The following is a 27,981-nucleotide window of genomic DNA, read 5'->3' as shown; positions in this document are numbered from 1 at the left end:
TCCGAGTGAAATTTACTTATGCTAAATCACAGCTTAGGAATTACTCTATTAAAGAAACTGGTGGGATATCACATGTAGTTCCAGCTGAAAAACATTAGAGAATGACTGTATAATGCAAAGGGTGGATTGTTAACAATAACAGGGAGGGTTTTAAAAGTCCAAATACATAAAGAAATATATATCTTTCCTCTACTTTGCGGAAATTAGTTTTTCGCGGGTGGTCTTGGAACGCATCCCCTGCGAAAAACCAGGGATCCAAGTATTGTACTTTTTATTCCACTACATTATGAACTACATTATTTGGTTTATGTGTGGGTGAAACCAAGACATCTCTGAAGAAATCTCCCAGCTCTGCACAGCTCTACGTGCAGCACCAGTACCAGGAGACGGACAGATACAGTCTGAGCGCTAAAACAAACCTACGTCAAGTTTCTCCACCTAAAATCCATCAATAAGAAAGGCAGACTTTTATTTGAACTGTTGTGTGTATTTGAGACTGTAAGTAATCACTTGTTTCAGTTCTTAAAACCGTCAAGGATTAACAAAACGATTTGTACCGTTTGGAGTCAGCAGTGATTACTATTCATTCACATATCACATGGTTTACAGATCTGTGAATGTCGTTAATCATTCTAAACCCAGGGTGAGAATCAGTTGCAGGTTTATTTAACAGTCTTTAACATTTTACAGTATAATTTAACACAAAACCTGAAGCAAGGTCAACACCAAATATATTCCAAAACCTGAAAACCAGTTCAGATTCAGTGCAGTGAGATAAACAAGTCCAAAAGACAAATCCGAAATACAAAACAGAATGATTATCAGGCAAAAAGTCAGAAAAACTTAAAATGTATTTAAGAAACAGATGGCTCAGAATTACAGAAATAGCTCAAATATCAAGCCTACTTCGCAACTATGAAGACAAAACAGCTTCCAAATGATTGTGATGTTTCACTGAGCTGTAATGGGGAGAACAGAGCCTCAGTTAATGCTATTCTCGTCTCAGCGAATCAGGCTACAGCATAGGGTTCGGGTCACTGTGTGCCCTACGGCCTGTATTTGATGTAGAATCATAAACCGGGCTTAATACACAGGAGACAGCAGCCTCTGTTGGTGTGGAGGGGAAACACCTTGGGTGTATGTGACAGTTGATAAAACATTCAGTGTAATTAACCTTTTGGCCGTTCCTTTTGTGTTCATCGGTGTCAGATTAATTAATAACATTGTGTTGAAAGATCAGTGAACCAAGAGTGACACTAGAGTCTTTTCACCTACAATGTGTTAAGCATGAGTCTTGTTACAAAAATGATAATAGGACATAAGCACCATAATAAATCATGGAATTTTTTTTTCGATACTTAAGTACATTTGAAGGTAAATACTTTTGTAATTTTACTCAAGTGGAGATCTACTTTTACTGGAGTAATATTTTACCTTGAGTATCTGTACTTTAACTCAAATACATGGTTTGTGTACTTTGTTCACCACTGATTACCGCTCTCCCAAATTCAGTCTGATGCTACCCTAAAAACCCCAGCTTTGGTTGTCGACTCAAATGCTATTAAAATACACACTGCACCTACTAATGGAGTATGAATGGAGATGGCGTATTGAAAATTGTCAAGGAAAAGAGGATGAAGCCGAGTCTGAGTTGCACAAATCTGCTATTAAATATAACACAGGAAGACTCCTACTGTCATAATGTTTTTAAAACATAGGTGGTGTAGTAAAACGAATGGGGTAAATAGGTTTGGAATTGTTGAAGGGGGCTGAACTGAAGGATGAGTGGGGAATACACAGGGGATCAATAAAGATGCACTTAATAGACTATGTATGTGTGTATGTTTCTTTTTTCCCCCTCTGGTGTGTGTATATCACACTGTGGGGCCCAAACCTGTTTACACACACACTGTGGGGGTATTCTTTACCTTGTGGGGACCACCAGCTTGTCCACACAATGTAAATCATTACATTATAAGATGAAGGTGTGGTTTAGGGTTGGGTTAGGGTTAGTCTCGTAGTACTTATGGAAAAATGTATGATAAGTCTTCACAAAATAAGCAGAAATCATTTAAATGTCCCCACAAATCACTGATACGTGACTGTATGTGTGTGTGTGTGTGAGTGTGAGCACCCCCAAGCACCTGGTTGGCTAATTAAAACAGCTAATTACATACAATTACCCACCCAAGCCTTCCACTCCGACAGTGTGCTCTTGTACTTTAGGGAATGTGTGTGTGGAGGGGAGGGGTGGTCTTGTTATCCTCAGTGAGGGCTCAGCTGGGACAGCCCTCCCCCTCTCCGTGGCAGTTTTGTCCTGAAGAGGAACTACCATCATCCCCCCGGCACAAAGGCGAGTGGAGCACCTGCAAGCTGGGCCCAGTGCTGCCAGGCCAGGTGCAGCTCCGGCACGACCACTGAGACCACTGGGCACCTTAGTGCCTTTAACATGAGCTTCAGCACGTGCCCACTCTCACCTGGCTCTTTGTCCTCCAGCAGCTGAGCTTGCAGGAGATGCAGCTGCCCCCGCAGCACCCTGCCAAAAAAAAAAAAGCCTCACCTGTTTCCTGTCGTGCGCCTCAGGCCGAGACTATTGTCAGCAAAGTCCCATCGTTATTGGGGCAGGTAGCAACTAGCACCAAATCACCACTGTCTCTTACACCACTGCGAAGAGCTCGGCAAGCAACAATGACCCCGCTGCCTCGCCATCGCCCTTAACCTCGTCTAATTGGCCGTGTAATGATGTCACCCTCAGGAGGGGGGTGCATGAGGGAGGTGCCCCAATTCCACATGAGCATAAGGGGACAGGGACAACCAGGCACTGGAAGATGACATCAATATTCTGTGCCTGAGTTCAGTTAGTGGTGCAGCCTAGAAGAGGCATTTTCATTTAGTGATTGATCGAGTGACTGACAAGAAACAGAACAGTAAGGCCTGACTCCTTTGTCATAACTGCAGACAGGAGAGCTAGGCTAACACTCCCTTGGCTAAAGTCCACTAAAAGAATAGCTCCGTTAGCCTGATGCTACATTAACAACCCCACCTTTGGTTCGCAGTTCCTCAAACTCAATTAAACTACGTACATTATGTGGCTCCTAATGGACTATGAATACAGCTCACGATCGTGTTTAAACTCCACTAATCTGATGGCTCAAGTCGCTTTGGATCGCTTTGGAAAAGAGAATGAATCTGAGGCTTTCTCTTTTATTGCTAGCGGAACAAAGCCATTCCACCTTAAATGACCAACACAGACTTTTTTTTTTAAAGTAAGGTGTTACACAGAAAGAATACCTCATACTGATTCTGTAGGGGCCACTGCAGACCTTTTCACACATGAACATGTAGTGAGACTCTCAGAGTGTTCTGCCCCTTTAAGAGACTGCAGAGAGACTGTTGCAACTGTGGCTCTTCTCTGAATCAAAGAAACCTTTGTCATCTCCGTCTTAGAAACAGCTAGAAATACTTTTTAAATAAAATTAACACAGAACAAACTGATACCACAAATTATGTACCTGTTATGAATCTGTCCAAATCCATCTAATTTATTGTAATTATAACTTTGTCATACTTTTTCTTCTAGTTCTACCTTTATTAGCTCTGTCTGTCATTTTCCTGAACCACAACATCACAGAGACATTGATATAAAGTGCCAAAGCTACTTCAAGACCTCTAATAATGAGGTGAATGTATTTTGCTCCCTACGTTGCCATTGTTGAATTGCTAGAAGCCACGTGTACGACAAAGAACACGCAGCCGACGGAGATCTGGCAAAACTAGGCTTGCCTGGTTTTTAAAACTTTTTAGAAGGGTTTTACATCAGTGGCGATTGCTCTAAGACTGCAAGGGAAGCTCAGCTGCCCCTAAAATGTAAAAATAAGTGATCAAATATATACTGTTGTGTGTACATGTCATTGAATAAATATGTACTACAACGCGCTCAACTTTTGTTCAGATTCAGCTTCTTATCACTGGTAAAGACGCGGCTTTCCTCTCAATCATTCCCGCAGCTTCACAGTGCTTTAAACGGTTCAATAGAGTTCAATAGAAAAGCAGCGAAATGCAGCAAAACGAGACGAGTCATTGGATAAATGCTGGGATTTGTCCCGCCCATCGGACGCTCAGCGTCTCTGGGGGTCTATGGGGCAGTGGGCTGGCCTCGGCTGGCCCGGACGCTCAGCTTCTGAAAGATGATTGGATGATCTGTCTGAGGCTGAATCCCTTTTTGATTGACAGCGAAATGAGCGAATCAGCGATTCTTTGGTGTAAAGATTCGTGGGAGCACAGGCGGACACACTTCACATGGGCCAAGGCCGTTTAAGCAGCCTAGCTCTGCTGGCCATTGAGGGGACACTAATAAAAGACGCCTGGAAAAGACGCCTTGTTGGTACGACAGATCATTTTCTTAAAAAAAAACAACGGAGGGTAGAATTTACGTATAAATAAACCGACACATTTTATGATGTAGGCCGAAATTGAGCTTCCCCTCCTTGAAAGACCAGCACCCGCCACTGTTTTACATATAACCCCCATTCAAATAGCATTTTAGAGCACACTCTACACCAAGTAGTGCATCATAACACTATTCATTAGCCAGAGTGTATTTGTTTATACACATTTATTCAGCCCTTTTCTAGACGCCCAATGTGCTTTACATTCTGTGGGATATTGGTGAGTCGTCTCCACCAGCGTTCACATATACACTGAACACACATCAGCTCCTCTGTAAAAAGCAGATAAAAGAGAAAGATCCAAAGCAAAATATCAGATCAAAATCAATGGAGAAACTCAGAAGCGCTGACTCCAAACTGTCATTACAGAACCCACTGGGCACGCAGATGATCAATTGTGCACAGCTTGTCATTTCCAAAAGCACAACATGAAATAAACTGAGACGTGCTAGAATACTTACACATTAGCTTAAGTTAAACATTGGCAATGTGGGCTAAGTATAAATCCCTACAGCATTGAGCTGTGGAGCATTGGCACTGTCCTCTCGAGTGATGGACCACCATCCAATACTTTTAGAATGAGTTGAAGTGGGGTTGTGTTCCAGTACCTGGCCTCTCTAATGCTCTTTTGTTTACCATCAGATCCTCAAAGAAATTATTTAAAATCTAGTGTAAAGACCTCCTAGAAGAGTAGAGGCTGCTCCATGGGAACGGTGGGGAGCATGTGTCCACACCACTGGCCATACACTGCATTTATGTCAGTTCCCTGCAGAGCAACAAGTCCGTGAATCCTGTGGACAGAGCTCCACGCAGAGTTCCCACACGGTCTTATGACTGCGACTGTTACAGGACTGAATCCGTAAAGAAGGTTTGCAGATTACAGATGTGTTTAGTGCTCTAAAAGACACAACAGTAATTCATCCTGTGCGTATCTGGAGAGCACATCTGGCAGGCTGGGCAGTGCAGTGGCCTGCTCTGGAAGGGCTTCAAGCAGAGCGGTGAAGAGCTCTTTTTAAGCAGAGCTCTGAAGCGAGACGAGCAGACAATTACCGGTGAGCATTATCCATCACTGTGAAAGCCACTCACACACCGAGGAAGAAGCAGACTGATGTTCTGAGGCACGGTTCGGGGAATGACACTCGATAAGGAAGATTAGACAGATGTTTCCATTAGATCATATCACAGGGGGTAGGAAGTTATTATACAAAGGTAGGAGCAGGCCCTAAAGACCCTTAATGAAGTGTTTAGCAAAAAAACTGAGCTGCTAACCAACCATGACTAACGTTTTGTGTGTGTGTGTGTGTGTGTGTGTGTGTGTGTGTGTGTGTATGAGAGAGAGAGAGAGAGAGAGAAAGACCTAATCTCATTACAATACTATAATAATTCCAGTGTCATCCCCATGCCACAATATCACAATATCACCGGCTGATGTATGTATTTTAACTCAGCCACAGATGCTCCGCCCACAAGCTGACAGAGAGTCTGATACTTTCAGTGCACTAATGTGGCCTCACTGTCTGGATTCTACCAGTTGTATTCTGACTGGCTGTCTGTACATCCAGGTATACGCACTCATATGTATCGTTTTGTATTGGTTCTGGTACTGGTCCGACGCGAAGCATAAAGACTGCCTCGTTCTACACGTCATGCCAAAATAACAGACTTGTGACTGGTCTTTTGCGTTTCAGTCACAATTATCTTCCCGTAGTAGTAGGCCGTTCTTGGTCACATTAACTGTCAAAAGACACGAGACTCTCCGAGTCGGGCAATGTGAGACTACGCAGTCATTCACTCAGTCACTCATACAGTCAGTCATTCACTCAGTCAGTCATTCGCTCTGTCACTCATACAGTCAGTCATTCACTCAGTCACTCATACAGTCAGTCATTCACTCAGTCAGTCATTCGCTCTGTCACTCATACAGTCAGTCATTCACTCAGTCAGTCATTCACTCAGTCACTCATACAGTCAGTCATTCACTCAGTCAGTCATTCACTCAGTCACTCATACAGTCAGTCATTCACTCAGTCAGTCATTCACTCAGTCACTCATTCAGTCAGTCATTCACTCATTCAGTCATTCACTCATTCAGTCATTCACTCAGTCACTCATACAGTCAGTCATTCACTCAGTCAGTCATTCACTCAGTCACTCATACAGTCAGTCATTCACTCAGTCACTCATACAGTCAGTCATTCACTCAGTCACTCATACAGTTAGTCATTCATTCAGTCACTCATACAGTCAGTCATTCACTCAGTCACTCATATAATCAGTCATTCACTCAGTCACTCATATAATCAGTCATTCACTCAGTCACTCATACAGTCAGTCATTCACTCGGTCACTCATACAATCAGTCATTCACTCAGTCACTCATACAGTCAGTCATTCACTCAGTCAGTCATTCACTCAGTCACTCATTCAGTCAGTCATTCACTCATTCAGTCATTCAGTCATTCACTCAGTCACTCATACAGTCAGTCATTCACTCAGTCAGTCATTCACTCAGTCACTCATACAGTCAGTCATTCACTCAGTCACTCATACAGTCAGTCATTCACTCAGTCACTCATACAGTTAGTCATTCATTCAGTCACTCATACAGTCAGTCATTCACTCAGTCACTCATATAATCAGTCATTCACTCAGTCACTCAAATAATCAGTCATTCACTCAGTCACTCATACAGTCAGTCATTCACTCAGTCACTCATACAGTCAGTCATTCACTCAGTCAGTCATTCACTCAGTCACTCATACAGTCAGTCATTCACTCAGTCAGTCATTCACTCAGTCACTCATTCAGTCAGTCATTCACTCATTCAGTCATTCACTCATTCAGTCATTCACTCAGTCACTCATACAGTCAGTCATTCACTCAGTCAGTCATTCACTCAGTCACTCATACAGTCAGTCATTCACTCAGTCACTCATACAGTCAGTCATTCACTCAGTCACTCATACAGTTAGTCATTCATTCAGTCACTCATACAGTCAGTCATTCACTCAGTCACTCATATAATCAGTCATTCACTCAGTCACTCATATAATCAGTCATTCACTCAGTCACTCATACAGTCAGTCATTCACTCGGTCACTCATACAATCAGTCATTCACTCAGTCACTCATACAGTCAGTCATTCACTCAGTCAGTCATTCACTCAGTCACTCATTCAGTCAGTCATTCACTCATTCAGTCATTCAGTCATTCACTCAGTCACTCATACAGTCAGTCATTCACTCAGTCAGTCATTCACTCAGTCACTCATACAGTCAGTCATTCACTCAGTCACTCATACAGTCAGTCATTCACTCAGTCACTCATACAGTTAGTCATTCATTCAGTCACTCATACAGTCAGTCATTCACTCAGTCACTCATATAATCAGTCATTCACTCAGTCACTCATATAATCAGTCATTCACTCAGTCACTCATACAGTCAGTCATTCACTCGGTCACTCATACAGTCAGTCATTCACTCAGTCACTCATATAATCAGTCATTCACTCAGTCACTCATATAATCAGTCATTCACTCAGTCACTCATACAGTCAGTCATTCACTCAGTCACTCATATAATCAGTCATTCACTCAGTCACTCATACAGTCAGTCATTCACTCGGTCACTCATACAATCAGTCATTCACTCAGTCACTCATATAATCAGTCATTCACTCAGTCACTCATATAATCAGTCATTCACTCAGTCACTCATACAGTCAGTCATTCACTCGGTCACTCATACAATCAGTCATTCACTCAGTCACTCATACAGTCACTCATTCACTCGGTCACTTATTCAGCCAGTCAGATTCCATCAGTCACTCATTCAGCCATTCATTCAGTCAGTCAGTCAATCATTGGTTCTGTCCTTAACTCAGTGACTCATTCAGTCTTTCAATCATTCAGTCGGTCAATTAATCAGTCACTTATATGTTCACACACTGTTTTTCATTCAGTCATTCAGTCAGTCAGTTTTTGAGTCAGTAAGTAACAGTCACACATTCAGTCCCTCAGTCATTCTCACACCAACTCACTCACTCTGTCACTCACTCACTCACTCACTCACTCACTCACTCACTCACTCACTGTCAGACTGGCTGTCTGTTGCTTGGTTGACACTGAGAAGAGAGTGCCATCCTCCACATTGTCATTGATGAGGCCTGCTGTGTTTGATAAGAGCAGCCGTAAAATCAATCACTGTGATCGAGAGAGAGAGAGAGAGAGAGAGAGAGAGAGAGAGAGAGAGAGAGAGAGAGAGAGAGAGAGAGACTAGGTAGGCTTTAGCTGCTTGAGTGGAGGCTAAAAGCAGAAGGTTGGAAGGTAACCAGCAGGGGAGTTTTGTGATTTTTTTTCCCCTTCCTCCCAAAAAATTCACCGCTGTTCTCTTTTTCTTTGAAAGCGCTCACTAGGTGGGCACAAAAGCGCAGACAGCTTTTTCGTCTCCGTTTTCTGAGTTCAATATTCATAAACACGAAGATTATGACGGCAGCTTATGGCACGCAGAATGCGACTATTTAAAGCTTAATCTCGCTCTTTCAGACGCTGTTACTGCTATCAATTCTTCAACATAATTACCAAAGACATAAAAGGGAAACTGTGGGAAAAATCAGGTTCAACTTCCTTTTAAAGCTTCTATCACTAAGTCTACAGACATCCACCCCATGTAACACAACCCAACCGAACCAGAACCCACTGCTAAACACCTGTTTATTGCAGCTTTGTAAAATGACAAACAACTAATTACAGATGGAAATCATGGGGGGGCAGTTTGAACTTCTTTTTTAAAGCTGCTATTATTAAGGAGGCTAGCACCCATTCTTAACCTTACCCAACCTTAATCAACTGCTAAGAAAATAATGAGGAACATATTGTCAAGAAGTGCTGTAAAGGGGAGTAATGCAAGCAGAGGTTTGAACTTGGTTTTAAAGATGCAGCAAGTCTATCATTAAGTCTATTCTCTTTGCTGGGAAATATGCAGGGACACTACAAGGAAATTCCCTTAGGACTTCATAGCTGTAAAATATAGTGAACATGAGCTAACTGACAACGAAATGGTGTTTTGTTTTCTTTCTAAACATAAGCAAATAGATAAGATCAACTGTAGTCAATGTTGTAATTTACAATTTAAACAACAACAACAACCAAAATCAAACTAGCTACCTAGCTAACAACCAAAATCAAACTAGCTAACTAGCTAACATGGGCTAGCCGAACTATATGCTTCCCACACAATCACATGACCAGAGTTTTGCTTCGCCTCAGTGAAGACAACAGCGAGACAGTGCAGTGATTCCCAACAAAACCAAAGAATAAATGTAGTTATATTTTACATAATCTAACATTGCATCTCATACAGTTAGTGATATTTCAGGCTTTGTTTGAATGTGGCACTTTAACATGTCATGCTTCAATTAAAAATCCCTAATCGATTTAAACTGTTGGATGGGAATCGGTGTTAGAAAAGGAAAAAGTGGTCTTGTGTCACACTGTGGAATACATACGTTGCCAAAGCATCTTCCATCCATTTCTTTTCATTTTTTCTTCTCTTTGTTGTGTCCGCTGATGAATTCTCTGGACAGAACGATAAAACCCACATATCACTTTAATACATCCGTGCTTTACCATGGTTTGAGTGATACAGCGTCTTTTTCTTTTGATATTCAATCTTCTAAAGGAGTGCTTATGTAAATCTGAGCTTTCAAATCAAGTGAGGGGTTTATCCCTTGCTTTTGAAAATCTTCCCATGCACAAACCCCTGACATCATTTTCTATAAATCACACATCATCTTTCCTCCCTCCCTCATCAAACAGAGATAGACGGGAGCCTGTAGAAACCCTGTAGCCGTTGGCAAACTGAGTCTTTTTTTTTTTTTCCAGAACGTGAACCAGGGATGAGTGGCCTAATCGGATTTGTCGAGTCAAGCCTTCTAATAAAGTGCTTTAAGACTGATTTAATCACCCCTGGGCACAGCGTGAAGTAATAATGAGATTATTATTATTATGAGTGTATTTATGTCTTCATGTATCTCCGCTAATTTCCACTCTCCCTGAACGTTCTAATATTTCACAAGACAGCATTATATTCAGTGCGTGCCTAGGAGCTTCATTTATTTTTTTGAACACAAAGCTAATGAACAGCTAAAAGTGAATCACTAATATTTACCTTTGTCTAGTGACAGGATTCATTACAGATTCATTTCTCAAGGCACTTGAATGCGGGGGGAATGTGAAGCACGTTCTGAAGAGTTGCTTATGTTTAGGTTCAGGCTTAAGTCTGGACCTGGACTACACTGATCTGTCCTCATCCATGGTCCACACACCAAAACCGTCACTGTGCAGGGGGAGTTAAAAGTCAGGACACCCTTTTTTTCTAAATACCCCAGCAAGTAATGGGCGAGGGGGGCCTATCTTTTAGGCTATGTCCAGAACATGGCCGCAATCTTGGATTAAGGGCATGTTTTTCCAGTGGGAAGGTGGTCACGTAGCATATCAAAGAAATAAAAGGGTGTCTTGCGACCTTTGCCTCACCCAGTAACTGTTGCTAGGTTGGAAAAGCTTAACGGAGCACTGACAACAATCCCATTCGGTCTAATGAGAAACTGTAGTGTATACCTCACTGATAGTAGAAGCCGCACTGCAAAAAATGAAATCTAAGTAAGTAAAATTTACTTAAATCTAAACTTGATTTTTTATGCTAAAGCTAAGTAGCTAAGCTAGCAGCCTATAAGGAATAAACATTTCCTGTGAGTTACCATTAACTAATGGCTCAGGAGACATAATGGTGATTCTCCTAAAATTTTTTAGGAGAAAAAGAATGAGCCAAAAAGGAGACTTGAGACGCAATGTTATGCATTAGCATTATTATCAGCCATTATTACCAGCCATGCTAGTGCATATCATTGCGTGTCAAGTCTCCTTTTTGGCTCATTCTTTTTCTCCTAAAGAATTTTAGGAGAATCACCATTATGTCTCCTGAGCCATTAGTTAACAGTTACTCACAGGAAATGTTTATTCCTTATAGGCTGCTAGCTTAGCTACTTAGCTTTAGCATAACAAGCTTAGAATAAAGGGAAAAGTTTAAATTAGTTTTTGTGCCACACGACTACTTTAATTTGGCCCTGGGCAGCTTAGAGCACTTGTTTGCTGCAATTTTTTTTTCTATCAGCACTTCTCACCCAAGTTAATAATAAAGAATGAAAGAAAAAAAATAATACAAACCATTTAAAATGACAGGAGACAAGGAGACAGAGGCCACGAAATGAAATTTCTGCACAATTTGCTCTAATAAGAAGAGGGGTTAAGAGGGGAGGGTTTGTCTATTCATTGGTTCGGTCCTTCTCTCTCTCCTGCTCCATTCATGGCTCACGTTTCAAGGTGAGCGCCGCTAGCTGCCGAATGCAGTGGCAGGTTCAGAGGTGTCTCTGTACTTTAACACCAAGGCGATAGTGAGGACCACATGGCTGTTCTCGCTAGTCCCTTTTCAATGTGATAGGACAGGACCTCTCATGGCCTTCTGAACGTTCCAAGTACTTGCCGGTGCTTTTTAAAAAGAAACTCACATTCTATGTTTTTCTTATACTTCATGTTTCTCTCTCATCTACTTGTGGTAATTCATTCCTGCAGGATCATTTTCCAACCCCCATTTCACCCTCATAATTAAACAAGCTGTGTTTGTTAATGTGTCTGAGATTGACATATGATCTCTTTTCTGATTGGCTGCTTGATGTTGCGCTTCACTCAATAAAGCAGTGTGTGCTGAAATGTACACAGAAAACAGGTCAGACTCTAAAAACGACAGACGGTTTACAGTAAAAACACTGTGTAACAAACTGTGAGCAGACTTACGTGCATACCCTAATTATAGTGACATCACAACACAGTCTCTTTTCGGAGCCTAGTTTTCATTGGTGGACTGAGGAAAGAACTGTACGTCTTGAAAAATATTTTTTAAAACTGTCACTGTTAAATTAAGAGTGGTTTATCACCAAAAACATAGTCGTGGTCAGCTTTGTGGTCAGAAACTGGCCCTTGATAAAGGCGCACAAAGAATGTTGGAGCTACAGTTTGTTTCTAATAAAATGGCCAGTGTCAATCCACTCTTAGTATTTGTTGCCTATGTTTGACTCAGTAATGTGTTGGCGATGTCTGATACAGTTATAAGAACAGACTGGTCTTAAAGGGAACATTGAAGGTGGGGAGAGAAAGATAAAATTCCCTTGCATTACTCTCTCTCAGCCAGTGTTACAATCCAGCCCAGTTTAGTAGAAGCTTAGATCAACGTATTGGAGGTCCAACGCCAATCAAACAACCCATTCAGTGTTTTCATGAACCATTAGGACTCATTTTAAGTCGTTAATAAAAGGGGCAGTCCAGCAGACAAAGAGAGAATAAAAGCCAAATGACTCATAAACAATCTTAGCAAATAACTGCAATTTCAGTGCTCTTGGAGATTTCACAGCCGAATGAACACACACTTGGGTGCGTGCGTGCACACACACACACACTCACACACACACACACACACATGCACGCTCCATTACCCATTTTCTATTCTGGCTTTACTTAATTTTGATGGCGCTGCAGACACAGTTTCTGGAAGTTGTGTGCACGGTTCCCTATTATTAATTAGCAGCATTAATCAGCTCATACCTAATTAATCTTAATTTGGAAAAAAAAAATTGGTTAATTATAACTTTCACACCACACACTGACCTACCGAGCGTGTTTTACAACAAAAGGATAAAACAAAACATTAATATCAGCCAAGAGCTATTTGGTGTTGTTTTGTGTTATCATTTAAAAGGCCCTCTTTATGCTCCGCTAACAAAATGTCTGCTGTTGGCAGAAACAATTGTTAAGTTTGTAAAATGTGAGCCAAAGTCCCATTCAGTCTAAGAATAAAGAACATCACAATTTTTTTTTTTAAGAAAATGTTAGGTTATTGGCTCTAGCTAAAATTAAAATTGACCTATGCAAACGTTGACCTGAATGTCACAAATCTACAAGCTACAACAACACAATCCAGTTCCATAGAAAAACACTTGAACCAGAGATCTTTGTAGTAAACTTTTAAACTCGACATTTTTAGTGTCCCTACACTTGGAAAGGGCTGGTTTCATTGGCTGCATTCCTGAACGTAGTTGGCACTGTTTAGAGATGAATGTATCATTTGGTCATTCATTCATTATTCGTAACCCTTACCAGTTCAGGGTCGCTGTGGGTCCAGAGCCTACCCGGAATCACTGGGCGCAAGGCAAGAACACACCCTGGACGGGGAGGAAGTCTTTCACAGGGTGACAGACATTCACACCTAAGGACACTTGTGTCACCAATTCACCTACCAACGTGTGTTTTTGGATTGTGGGAGGAAACCCACACAGACACAGGGAGAACACACCACACTCCTCACAGACAGTCACCCGGAGGAAACCCACACAGACACAAGGAGAACACACCACACTCCTCACAGACAGTCACCCGGAGGAAACCCACACAGACACAAGGAGAACACACCACACTCCTCACAGACAGTCACCCGGAGGAAACCCACGCAGACACAAGGAAAACACACCACACTCCTCACAGACAGTCACCCGGAGGAAACCCACGCAGACATAGAAGAACACACCACACTCCTCACAGACAGTCACCCGGAGGAAACCCACGCAGACACAAGGAAAACACACCACACTCCTCACAGACAGTCACCCAGAGGAAACCCACACGGACACAGGGAGAACACACCACACTCCTCACAGACAGTCACCCAGAGGAAACCCACGCAGACACAGAGAGAACACACCACACTCCTCACAGACAGTCACCCGGAGGAAACCCACGCAGATACGGGGAGAACACACCAAACTCCTCACAGACAGTCAGCCGGAGGAAACCCACGCAGACACAGAGAGAACACACCACACTCCTCACAGACAGTCACCCGGAGGAAACCCACGCAGACACAGAGAGAACACACCACACTCCTCACAGACAGTCAACCGGAGGAAACCCACACAGACACAGGGAGAACACACCACACTCCTCACAGACAGTCACCCGGAGCAGGGCTCAGTCACACAGTTCCAGGGACCTGGAGGTTGTGGGTTTATGACACTACTCTAAATAATTGTTGGTTTGTGCAACTATTCCACCATTCAGTAACTTGGTGTTATGTACTGATAATCCGGTACATCATTTGCATATTGATCTGCTACACCAAAACAGCACCTGTGTCTCTCTGATCATTCTGCTCAACTGTGGGGTCCAGTCAGTGAAAGGAGAATGCAATTCAGAAATTTGTGGATGTGGGAATAAAGGAATTTAGTCAGGAAATAAAATACATTCCTAACTGAAATCGCTTCCAGCTTCAGATGCTGTGTAGATAATTTTGCTTCTAATATGTGCACAGACACACATTTGTTTCTCTCTCTCTGGTGGAAGTGTGAAATTAATAACAAATCTAAAATATGCCGCCAAAAGGCTGTGGCACGTTACTGCAGTAAATACTCAATTATTCAATTCTCTGGCACAGTTTCGTCTCCTTTGTTAATAGTTTCCAAATCACTCTCACTATCATTTAATATAATCCTCACTTGAGCCAAACAATAAAGGAATTCCCACAATTGCTAAAAATTTCAGTGTCATTTGCTCATGAAATAAAAAAAGTAATTCACCCTGGTTTTAAAAGGGAGAGCCATTCTCTCACAGCAGAAGAAATAAGATCCAGGGGTTTAAACCATTACAAACACAACATCACACAATTCAAAAATCATTAATATTAGGCTCTGCCCTGGACAACATTTGGTTAATTCTACTGTCCTGGATTTACCTCTAGGAGATAAAACAGTAGGCTATTTCAAAGGCACTTCACATTTACCACCTTAACCCTGCAAAAAAATACTAGAATAGTTCCTCTTAGCTGGTCAGAGTGAAAACCAGGATATCGTCAGCTTGGAAAGTTAAAGATCGGTCTGTGTTTTTTGAGAGTTTTGAGATACTAAGTAATTTAAAATTTGATGCCTGAAATAAGAGTGAAAAGTCTAAATAAAATTCATGTTACACCATTTTTGAAGCATTACATTATAAGGAAGTGAATAATAAAAGAAGGGCGGCACAGTGTCGCAGTCACACAGCTCCAGGGACCTGGAGGTTGTGGGTTCGATTCCCGCTCCGGGTGACTGTCTGTGAGGAGTGTGGAGTGTTCTTCCAGTGTCCGTGTGGGTTTCCTCCAGGTGCTCCGGTTTCCTCCCACAGTCTAAAAACACACGTTGGTAGGTGGATTGACGACTCCAAAGTGTCAGTGTAAGTGAATGTGTGAGTGTGTGTGTTGCCCTGTGATGGACTGGCGCCCCCTTCAGGGTGCATTCCTGCCTTGCGCCCAATGATTCCAGGTAGGCTCTGGACTCACTGTGACCCTGAACTAGATAAGCGGTTACAGATAATGAATGAATGAATAATAAAAGCATAATAAGAGCCTTCAACAAAGTTCCTGCCATTGCAGGTAAACGTGTTTCTCATATCACTCAAAAGAGAATTATGAAATATTACGTACATTTTACATAAAAATTACACAATTATGATTTTCATCATCTACTGCATATAATATTGTGAGACCAAATCTAAATCTGTGTAGGGCACTGTCATTGCAAAGGAAACTCTCATGTTGTTATGAATAAAGTTTCTTGAGCTTGGGAACACTTCAAAAAACTACTGTTACTTTACAGAACACGAGAAAAAAAACATTCATTAATTCTGTGCAAAAATGTCACCAAGATCTCTGGACCACAAATCGTCTCAGATGGTCAGGAAAAACAGTGGACAATCAGTGACCATGGCATGGGTGACTTGTGTATGGTAGAAGTTTCCACTGATGTAAACACTGGGTTTTTAGAAAGCCATATGCTGCCATCATCACAACGTCTTTTTCTAGAACGCCCATGTTTCAGTGAGACAATGCCAGGCCTCATTCTGTGTGTGCTACAGAAACATGGCTTCACAGACACAAAGTGCATGTTTGATTGACATGCCTGCTGTCCAGATCTGTCCCCTGTGCTGTGTCCACAGACTGCTGATCCGCTGATTTTTTTCATCAAGCAAAAAAAAATGTAACACAGCGGGGCAAGAGTCCACTGTCCCAACTTGTTTAGAATGTATTGCATGAATAAAATTTCATCATCAGCTTAATCAATAAAATCACTGGGAGAATTTTCAGTCCTTGTTTAATTAATTATTTCCATAAACAATTCACAGAATTAAATTCTTAATTAAGCACCTAATTCTTAGAAATTGCTCAGATCCACACTTATAAATCCACAGGGCATGTTATGGGTGGATACTTGTGTAAACTGTTCTTTTCAGCAGGGAAAAAAGCGTATACGATAAAAAATGTTGCAGATTATTTACACGGATCTACTTCCTTTATCTCCTCAAAACAAAACGAACAGCAAAGTAAAACTGAGCAGCGCTCTCAGTGAGAATTCAGCAATGCTTTGCTGCCATCATCTGGTCATTATATGTCATCATACGTCAGAGACCCGTAAGATAAAGACCGGTGAAAATTTGTAATATTCTCTCACACCTTTGTAAAGTCTAACCGATGCTCATATTGTTAAGAAAACTGCATTTGAATCTTTTTGGAAGAGATTTCTCTATTTAACAAAAACTAGTTCCTAAATTTGAAACAGAGCTAAATGTGTTTGTTAAAACTTAAAGAAGTTGCATTAGTGTCAAGAGAAAATAAAAAATGCTAAAATACAGTTGCTCTGCTTCTGCGAGTGAACCGGAAACACCTGGAAATTTCATTTTTAAGTCAGAGCAGTGGGTGGTTTTAGCGATAGTTTTTCGGACCATCCCAGTAAACAAGGAACGTCCCTGGACGTTCAAAATAGGTCTAAAAGTAGTCTGTCCGTCAAGGACATATTTTAAACGTCAATGGACGTCCAAAATCCATCTTAATAAGTTAGTTAAGTGGTGACCAATCGATAACGTCAGTGGACGTCCAAAACGCATTTATACAAGTAATTTATTTCGGGACCAATTAATAACGTCAATGGACCTCCAAAATACGTCTAATAGACGTCTTTTCAATGTCTGTGTTTGGACGTCTTTTCAACATTCGTTTTCAACCTTAAGAGAACGTTGATTATACGGCAGTCATTACGTTATTTCAACGTTGATTAGACGGCTAATTGTTTACTGGGATGTTCTCATGGGTCCTTTCCCTGAGTAATGTTAGTAAATCTGTGTGATACAGAACTTATCTGTACAGTAAAAGTGAATGTTACTGAAAGGAAGGAGAGGGATATCATTGAACATTGAGACTCAGAAAAAGCAAACTGGGTCGGCCTCAGCGGCGTAACCCTTGTTCAGTGAAATAACGAACTAAAACGACCCCTCGAGCCAGAAAGGTGAAACCCAGCAAACACAACTACGTATTCACAACGTGGTAAAAACCACTACATTAGTCATTTGGAACGTTGTGTAAATATTGTCAGAAAGTCAAAATGAAACACTTTATAGGGTTGTCACAACGTTTTTGTGCAACATTACACTACCATTCAGCAACAGATTTGCAATATTCCAGAAGACCCCTTTCATGTATTCTGCAACATTCTGACAACCTAAAATGTAATTACTCATTCATAGTCACAAAGTAGACATAAAGTTACATCACATTATCCAAAAAATACTGTTCTATATTTCTCATAGTAACATTGTCAGTGCATTTTTCCTGATCCACATCATTTTTAGTCTGTTACAAAATATGGACATTACTGTGGCCAGAACAGAGATACTTAAAAAACTAGATATCATAATTTAATCTATGTCATCCATTTTGTTTTCATGTTTCAGCATAATTACATGATAATGTACTTATGTCATAGTTTCGTTTCCAAAATTACAATGATGCAAAACATAACTACAAGCATTACACAAACATAATAAATATCAGACAATCACAATAAAATTCAGAATGCATTTTAATCAAAAATAATTTTACAAAAAGAGTATGCACGTTTATACACATTACACACAAACACAAATATACACTCTTTACAACAGTTAAGCTCCATCCACTCACATTGAAGTTAAGAACAAATTTTAAACACAGAGCACAATAAACAGGAGTCAGTCAGAACAAAGTTCATTTATTCACACAACAAAAACAGTCTGTTGAATTCTAAGGAACAGTGAGGTTGGAAAATGTTCATGTAGAAGTAAAGAAATTATAAGATGGTGATTCAGATTCCACTGGGTCTGAGTTAGCCAAAGGCTGTGGGGGGAGGGAAATGAGACAATTCACAAGTGATGAACATTGCTTGTATCCCTATAATTGTGCTACAGTTGCCATATAAGGAGCACTGTGTAAGATTTAGTGACATGTAGCAGTGAATTGGAAAATCCCTCCCATCTGGTGTACATGGCTCTCAGAACAATCCCCATCTTCTCTGCACCTATCCAAGTTTTTAGTGGGGCTCATTCCTTAGTTTTTTTTTTTCTACTGCACAGATATAAGATATAAGTTTGGTGCATGTACTGAGAGCAAGGCCGAAAACACATGTCTCGAGCTGCAGCACCTGCATGGCCCAACATCATCATCTATGAAAATGATCACTGAATTCATGTTCTGTGAGCTTTTGGCAAAAAAAATAGACTCTTGAACATAACCATCTAAAATAGTTTCAAATTTGCACATTAGTAGTATTTAAGTGTAGAATAGAAACGTTTAAAACATTTTAACTAAAGTAAATGGGTTTTACATTATTGAGAATATGGATTAAAAACTTTTGTAATATTATTCTAAACTTCTGAATGGTAGGTTAGACCTATACGGAATTATTAATTACGAGATGATAAATGTATTTCAACATGTGGACGACAGGAAAACGGAAAAAAGAAATGCACACATTAAGTCCAGCTACCTCATAGTATCCACATAACACAACAGCAAGTGAAACTGCCTACAATTTATTGTTTAGCCAGTTAAAAGGTAGACATACCAAGACCTTTATGTGAAATGCGTCTGACTGAACTTACAGTGAGATGCGTTAGCATTTGCTAATTAACCCATTCATGGCACTCGCAGTCACTCAAACTCTCTTTTGTTCAGAGACACACACCTCTATCAACATTTCCCTCAGTTGTAGCTATACAGTACGATGGCAAAAAGACAAAAGTATTTTGTCTGTTCCCAGCAAACACACAACTTCCACACAACGTTGTATTTTAGGAGTGGTTATGTTGGTGGCCACGTTACTTAACAGGCACTCTTTTACTATGTTGTTAATATGTTGCACTAAGGTTGGTGGCAATAAAACCCTGCATCTACTTTCTATCAACCTATTGATAAAGGTTGCAGTTATGAACTATGTGGGTTGGTGCCGACATAACCAATGAAGTACGTTATGACAACTGCGCGAATCAGATTCTACTGGTCCCGCTGCAACCTTGTGTCCACCTCTCTGCAACCTTAGAGCTCCTAGAGGGCACGAGAGAAATTCAATTTTTTGTCAGTTGGCGAAGATCCGTTGCTGCGTTGAAGTCTCACAGGATTTCAGGTGAGTGATTTATTAATTATGACTATAAAATAAAAATTTTAGAACATTTTCGAATGTATATGTTGTAAACTATATACCTACGATCATAGTCCCCATTTACAGACAATCCTGGGTAGATAGCTCAGTATTCTTGCTTAGTTTATCAGCATTATTTGTACAATTGATGTTAGCTAGCTAGCTAATGTTACTGAACAGAACCTATAACTCCGTAATTTTAAAGAGCATCCGAGTCCCATTCCTCTTCCAATACTCGCCTGCCTTTTTCGTTTACGAGTATTAGTGTCGCAAAAGGGTGTTGGGAGTCGACTCTTCTGATTCTAAAACTCCTATGCGTGACAGAGCTCAAGCTAAGACCAGAGAAGCCATTGACTAAGCTTTGAGAGAGATGGTAACAGCTCTGTGACCGGAAGGGGTTTCAGGAATGATGTGGAGTTACCCAGTAAACAAGGAACGTCCCTGAACATTCAAAATAGGTCTAAAAGTAGTCTGTCCGTCAAGGACATATTTTAAACGTCAATGGACGTCCAAAATCCATCTTAATAAGTTAGTTAAGTGGTGACCAATCGATAACGTCAGTGGACGTCCAAAATGCGTTTTATACAAGTAATTTATTTCGGGACCAATTAATAACGTCAATGGACGTCCAAAATATGTCTAATAGTCGTCTTTTCAACTTTCATTTTCAACCTTAAAAGAACGTTGATTAGACGGCAGTCATTACGTTATTTCAAAGTTGACTCAACGGCTAAATGTTTACTGGGTACTTACTTACTTCTAAACATGTTAATTGTGGTTTTTTTGCTGGCCAACTACTGAAAATAGCCACTCAGATTATTGATGTATAATTCATCGTTACCCTTTGTGAAATGACTTTAGCTGTATAGCTAACATTAGCTGGCTAATTCACCATTAACAGCCGATTACTTTGCTATCAGTGTCTTTGCTTCAGTATTCTGTTTTTTATCATTCAAGCTCCAAGGGTGTCCACTCCCTTCAGTTCACTAGGTGCTGTTGTTGACCCATATGTGGCCCAGAACCCAGACAGCACTTATTTTACATAGTTTTGTCCTAGGTCATGTCAGAATTTTAATCCCGAATGTGCTTCATCCCAGTGGCGCAGTCACACAGCTCCAGGGACCTAAAGGTTGTGGGTTTGAGTCTTGCTACGAGTGACTGTCTGTGAGGAGTTTGGTGTGTTCTCCCCGTGTCTGTCTGGGTTTCCTCCCACAGTCCAAAAACACACGTTGGTAGGTGGATTGGTGACTCAAAAGTGTCCGTAGGTGTGAGTGTGTGAGTGAATGTGTGTGTGTCTGTGTTGCCCTGTGAAGGACTGGCGCCCCCTCCAGGGTGTGTTCCCGCCTTGCACCCAATGATTCCAGGTAGGCTTTGGACCCACCGCGACCCTGAACTGGATAAGGGTTACAGACAATGAATGAGCGAATGTGCTTCATCCACATACTTGCACTCAGGGGATGTACAGTGACCACTTTCCCTGGCCTCTTCCGCAGTGTCTCAGGCCTCGTCAGTTAGAACCGCATGCAGTAAAGGGGTTGAATAGATTTCTGATTTCTCCTGTAGTAAGACAGTGAATTAATGTGGAAAGTGAATTTGAAGTTACTTACATAACCCCAGATGTCTGAAACAGATTAATCTTCTAGAGGATATGGAATGCCACACAACCCATGTTACAGAAGTGCATGTTTTACGAAATTACCTATCAACACCAGAGAGGTTGCCAATTCCCCAAACATAACGCTGCTTCACAATGACAGAGCATTTTGTATGTGTGTCTATATAAGAATTAGTACAAAACTACTTTTAATATGTACAAGGAATAGATTTTTACTCAGGAACATTCCTTTTTAGTGTCCAGTATGAACATAAGAGTGGCTCCAGTTTCCTTGGTAACACTTCTAAACAGTTTCCAATAAAAATACCTTCATTGATTTTTGCCTCACTGATTCTGGTGAACTAGTTCTTCACATTTGTACATAGCCACTTTTATCCATCTTGAGGAAGTTCTTCATCAGCCCAATATTAACACACAAACAAACAAAAATGAGTCTGATAGTTGAACTCTGCAAAGATTCAGATTGGACACTGACCTAGCAGGCATTCTGACAAGGAACAAAATGTTTGCTAACCAGTGTAACAGGCAGTAAACAGTTCATGCAAAAAATTACACATACAAGAATCTTTTTTTTTTTTTTATTTGTTTGTTTATTACAAGCAAATTAACAGTGGTTTGCTGTTAAAAGCTACAGAAAAGCTGGCAAAAATTCACATATCTACAATCTGTTAAAAACCGTATACAAAAAAAACAAACAAAAGCCTGAACTGTACATTGATTCATATTACTACATATATGCTGTACAGTATACATTTAAATATACAGTATGTATTCAGTTAAGAGCAACATTGCACTCTGTGCTGATGAATTGTAAAATAAAGTAAGGGGGGAAAAGCAAGTAGACATTCTGTTAATCTGAATAGGCTGGCATTGATTTAGCCCCACTAGATTCAGTAAAGCTTTAAACGAAATCTGTAGACAGGAGAGTATTTGGTCACACATTTAGAACAGCAGCAAATGTATGTCAAAGTGTATTTCTAGTTTTTGTGAGCAAGTGTCACATATAAATCATAGAAACAGTGCACATAGACATTTCTAATTAAAACCAAAAACAAAGTTGAAAGTTAATCCAAAGAAAGAAATTGTTCAAGCTAAGCCTCTTCGTTTTCTGGTTTTGAACGCTGAACTCGTCTGCTAGAGCTCTAATTTTGGTTGGTACAAAACTGAAACAACATTCTAAATTGAGACAAGTCAGTAGTACTGTTTAACATCTGAATACAAAAAGTAGCAAAATTACATTTTCACCCAATAAGATACAAAATACTTTATGTATGACTGTTGTAGTATATCCAGTGTTAGCCAGTGCTTGAACGTACTTCTCTATGTCCAGGAGAGCCCAGCATCCAGACAGATTCCTGGGTTCCTAAAAAAAGTTCTGATGGGATGCAGTGGCTTGTCAGAAAAAGCCCAAAAAGCAACCCAGGCTTCTTGCTCTTCATACAACATGTTTGTGAAGGAGCCATTTGTTCTGGCAGCCCCTTCCTGAAGCGCTGTATAGAGAACTTAGCTTTGCTAATTCACATCATTGCTGTTATTGTTCGTATCTTGTCCAGTGAAGACACAATTCACATAGAGCAAATAACAAGTGGCTTGGACTGTCGTTTCAAAAGAACAGCTTGACCAAATGTGCTAATGTGGCTACAATGAGGAGAAAAGCATTAGCCTCAAATTAGCATGATGTTTATTGCTAATTGGTTACTCTTTGCTTTTGTGTGATGCTAACAACCTTGGCATTTCTGAGCAAACTTTTTTTTTTTTTTACATTCAAATTCCTAAGAAAACATTTCTCAATGAATAAACAAACAAACAAGCTCTGTTCCTCCTTCAGTGCCACATTGGTTTGACATACAATCTAAGATCGTTATATAGTGGTTTCAAAAACAGTGCTAAGTGAAACAGCAGAATTGCATCCAAATATAAATTGTTGTGCCAAAATGAGTGTTATTTGAAAATGATCCCCTACATAAACAAATCCACGTTTGGTTTCAGATTTCAAGTTTAATTAAGCTGTTTTTTAAAAGGGCATTTTAGAATTATGTACCGGAGGCCTAGCACAAAACACTGTTTTAGCATTTAGCATTTAGATTTCCAAGACAAACCAGAATTTTGTTGGAGGCAGAGATCAGTAGTTAGTTTACAATGAGAATATGATGTGACATACAAAAAGATGGTTCATCTAGCTCCACAACAACAGTTACCAGCTCAACACTGAACATGCAAATACTCAAAAGACTCTCATAATGAAAGTTGTATTTGAGTGCTGACTGAGAGGGATTACATTCAGACACATTAGAGCAGTATACCTTTGGACCAGAAGCAACGCCACCCGTACACCAAGACTGTTCATTCATTTATTTAATCATTCATTCACTCATTCATTCATTGGGTAATTGTAAACCTCTTCAAAACATATATATGTGTGTATGTGTGTGTGTGTGTGTGTGTGTGTGCGCATGAAATAGAACATTCTAGCATTTTTGATTTTGACAAACATTTAAAGTCTCAGCAACTAAGAAACCTACATACTTCCAAAGAAACACCCTGCCTACCCCATTCCATAACTAGATGTTACATGTCAGATTTGGGGGGGAAGAAAATCACCTGGGAAATGATTTATATTGTAATGGGTTGGGAAAAATATATATACATGCATCTTGATTTTCTTTAAATATAATATTCAAATGGTTGTACATTAACTCGGGCACTTCTTAGGAAGCACCAGAAGGCACCTACTCACAAGCAGCTAAGACAAAACAACAACAAAATCAATATCTGAACATTGGTATTCTTAGCAGTCAACACCTGTTTCTTTAGTCTCAATCACCCTCTCTCTCCCTCTGTCACTGTGACTCTGACATGGATGACTCTTACGAGTTCTGAGATGGATGCTTGGTCATGTGATGTGTGAAAGAAGACAGTGAAAGAAGGGATGAAAGAAGAACAGACATCTGAGAAAGCTAGCAAGGACAAAAGACAATGGAATGTAAAATGAAATTAAATAAAAATGTACACTAGACAAACTGTTGAAATTGGTGACATCAAAAAAAAAGAAAGTGTGTGGTTACTTTCTAACATTTGACATTACCAATCTGAACTGGATTGTGAATTTGCGTTCACACTATATCTTAATTTATTGTTCAATTTAATATATACATATACAATATTTATAATTTAGAAAGCGAAATAAAACTGGATATCACAAGCGTAGTATTTGATATGTCCTGATTAAATCTGTACTGACTATAAAATAAACAAACAGAATTATATTATAATTTCAAACAGTAGAATTGATACAATTCCAGTTCAGCTGCTCATAATTAATCTACGTCAACTAAGTCTAGGCGTAATGATTTATTTTTTTATAAAAGGTGAATCTTAGGTGACGTAACTATTCACTATGAGGTGCAGTCAAGGTTAAGAATCTAAGCATTTAAGGGAAGGGCTACATAGCGAACAGTTACCATGTCAGAACTAGCCCACAGCACATCTACCTATTACATGATAAATCAACCAGGAAAGGGGATCAATGATACGTTATTTTGAATGATGATTACGTAGCCAGTGATGGTATGAAGTTAACTTAGCAACACAAGGCTCTTAATTCAAATTCAACATAAAATAAAAAACTATAGTCTTACAAAGTGCAAAATAGTTATATACAGTTAAATAAGCTTTATTTCCATATAAAATGTAGGCACTAACTAAGTATACAGCTAAACATTACTGGCTAAAATAATCAGGAGCCTTGGCTTGCTAAGCTAGAAGTGGCAGACATCATGAGAATACTACTTCACTTCAGCAAGAATTCCTCATTTTAAGCTGATCCATGACAATCGTTTTGTACACATAAATAACCTTTGTAACTACAAGTAAAACTAATCTCTGTAGGTTCAGCCTACAACAGCATTTATCATCAATGCTAGTACTCTCCACCCATCTGCTGGTGCAAAATGTGAACTTAAGGCAGAGTGGTGGGATTCTTCTAAAACTGTCCTACACCCATTCCCCTCTCCCTCATTCCATATAAGGCAAAATGACACTAGTTTATACTCTTATTTTACAAGCTTTGGTGTTTTAAACTACAGTATGAATCATGGAACATATCGTGGCATTAAGGCAGAATAGCATGGATGCTAACGTAGATAGTTAGCACTGTTAGCAAAACCCGCTTGTGAAGCTTGTAGCTGCTTCTTTTTTTTTTTAAATTAAAAGCCCCCCAAAAAATTATATATAAAAACCATTATTTTTACAGGGAAGGGGTTGGCGTGTTCTAAAGTCAATCTCTCTGCAACTATGCTTTACTATGTGTAACTAGCTAAAGATTTCTACACCAGTATTTCACAAGCTTTGGAGGACCTCAAGAAATTGTTTTTTTCTGGAACTGGATTTTGGAAATGCTTTTTTTTTTTTTACATTTTAAAGTAGGGATGCACAGATAAGGGAATTCTGGGCCCGTATTCATATCTGATATGTTGTATGTATGCCTCCCAATGCCAATATTAATCATTCACTTTCTGTAACTGCTTTATCCACATTTTTTTCCAGAGCATACTGGAACACTGGGCACAAGGAAGGATCCTGGATAATTCATCACAGTGCAGTTTATAAAATGAAGAATTTAGAACTAATTCCACATTAAACAAGACATAGAAACATATAAATAGAATATTCATTTCTATAGTAAAATGAATAAAACACATTTTAGCCTGCAGATTTGACTAAAGTTTGTACCTAAAGTTTCTACGTAATCTACGCATATGGAGTAGAAAAAGTACGTCGTCAAATACCAGAGAGGACTAAAGGCCCATTCAAATTGGATACATTTCGGATGCAGTAATCTGCTGGTAACTGATACGATTCCGATATCATTGTGCATCCCTGCTTCTTAACAAGTGAGTTAAAGTTGTAGGAGCAAACTACTCCATTTGGTGTTGTATTATTTAAGGAAATACTGTGTTACTCCAGTTACAGTTTGTTTCTTGTGTCTCCAGGACACCTGACACACACATGCACCCGCAACATATATCCTGGACTGAGCTTTAGTCGAGCGCAGAGGGGACACTGGCCAAAGTGCAGCCACTTACGATGAAATATAACAATGCCTTATGGGGTGTTCCTCAAAAACAGATTTGCACAAAGGCAACACCAGTTTGTTCTAAATAATAAAGGAAAAAGGAAGAGAGAAGAAAAAGAGGAGGAAAAAATGAGGATCAGTTCTCAGATCATGCAAGGCCATTTAAAATCATACATTTATACACATTTAAGGGGTACTTTGTGTACAGTTGGGTAGGTATGTTTACTAAAGGTTCACTGAAGGTAAGAGCTCACAGAGCTACACGACACTTACACAAGACCTTCAGGACTACTGCAGATGTTATATAGCCTCATGAAATGACTTCAGTAAAATGCTACTGCTTTTGACATTAAGGAGAAACCATGTGCTAGCTGCTCAGTCAGAGTGTTAGTTTCAAGTAATTTATGTAAGGGGTGAGAAAAGGGACAGTTGAGGGTGACACACATACACACACATACATCCCCATACACAGGTGAATCAAGGTAAAGGGTCCCAAGGCCACCCTTAGCACAGCACTTTGAACACTCCTGTTGAGCTGCCAGTGTGCATACTTTGACACCTCTTTTTCAAAAGATATCATTTCAGGATCAGCTCTACATTCACGTATGCCAGTCTAAGCAGTCTAAGAGGCTTCCCAGTGTCAGCACAGGACTGTCTAGACAAGGACTGTAGTCCATCTAGACCAATCAGCAGGCTTGTCCAAATCTAGTTTAGTCTCTCTTCTAGTGGACTATGTTCAGACGGATGTTTCAGGCCCGGGTGAGGTGTAGGTGTAGCCCAACCCAGACAATCTCGGGTTCTCCCCGAACGGGAGGAAGGAGCGAAAAGTGCAGTAGTTGGCCCCACCCCCCCAGTGGGTGTACATCACTTTTTTGGGAGGGGAGGATTCAGACCTGCGCTGGGCGTGGTTCTGGCCCTCGTTGCCTCCCCGTCCGTGGACAGGTGGAGCATGGAGGGAGGAGAGAGGGGTGAACTCTGACAGGTGACCTTTATAGAGTTTTTCTGCATTCTGTGGAGAAAGGGAGAGAAGAATGGAGGAGAGAAAGAAAGATAATGTGTCAGTTTTATATATATATTTAAAAAAAAAAAAAAAAAAGACGTGAGGTTGCATTTGTGAACATCACATGCGCTAGGCGTCCGGCGATCACGATGGTGTTACAAAAGCAGGTCAAACAAAAATAATCAGAAGCCCCAAAACACACAGAAATCAAACCATGCGCTTAGAAAATTGAGGGAATGTGAAAGAATTATGACCATTCAGCCC

At 40.2% G+C, this 27,981-nt stretch overlaps 1 protein-coding gene across 4 annotated transcripts in view; it reads right to left on the bottom strand.

Moving 5' to 3' along the window:
* Nucleotides 1-22,233: 22,233 nt before the first annotated feature.
* atp11a (ATPase phospholipid transporting 11A) overlaps nucleotides 22,234-27,981 on the bottom strand; it is an 85,075-nt gene continuing 79,327 nt past the window's right edge. For 2 of the 4 annotated variants that reach the window (XM_066661161.1, XM_066661162.1), the window contains one exon: nucleotides 22,234-27,726. In XM_066661161.1, coding sequence (XP_066517258.1) covers nucleotides 27,454-27,726 — 273 coding nt within the window. In that variant the 3' untranslated portion in view covers nucleotides 22,234-27,453. The remainder of the gene's footprint in view (nucleotides 27,727-27,981) is intronic. The other 2 variants (XM_066661164.1, XM_066661163.1) reach the window with 2 other exon arrangements.

The sequence above is a fragment of the Hoplias malabaricus genome, chromosome 2 (assembly GCF_029633855.1).
Source record: "Hoplias malabaricus isolate fHopMal1 chromosome 2, fHopMal1.hap1, whole genome shotgun sequence".
Classification (NCBI taxonomy): Eukaryota; Metazoa; Chordata; class Actinopteri; order Characiformes; family Erythrinidae; genus Hoplias; species Hoplias malabaricus.
Note: the sequence above shows the minus strand (reverse complement) of the source record. Positions and strands in the feature narration are given on the sequence as shown.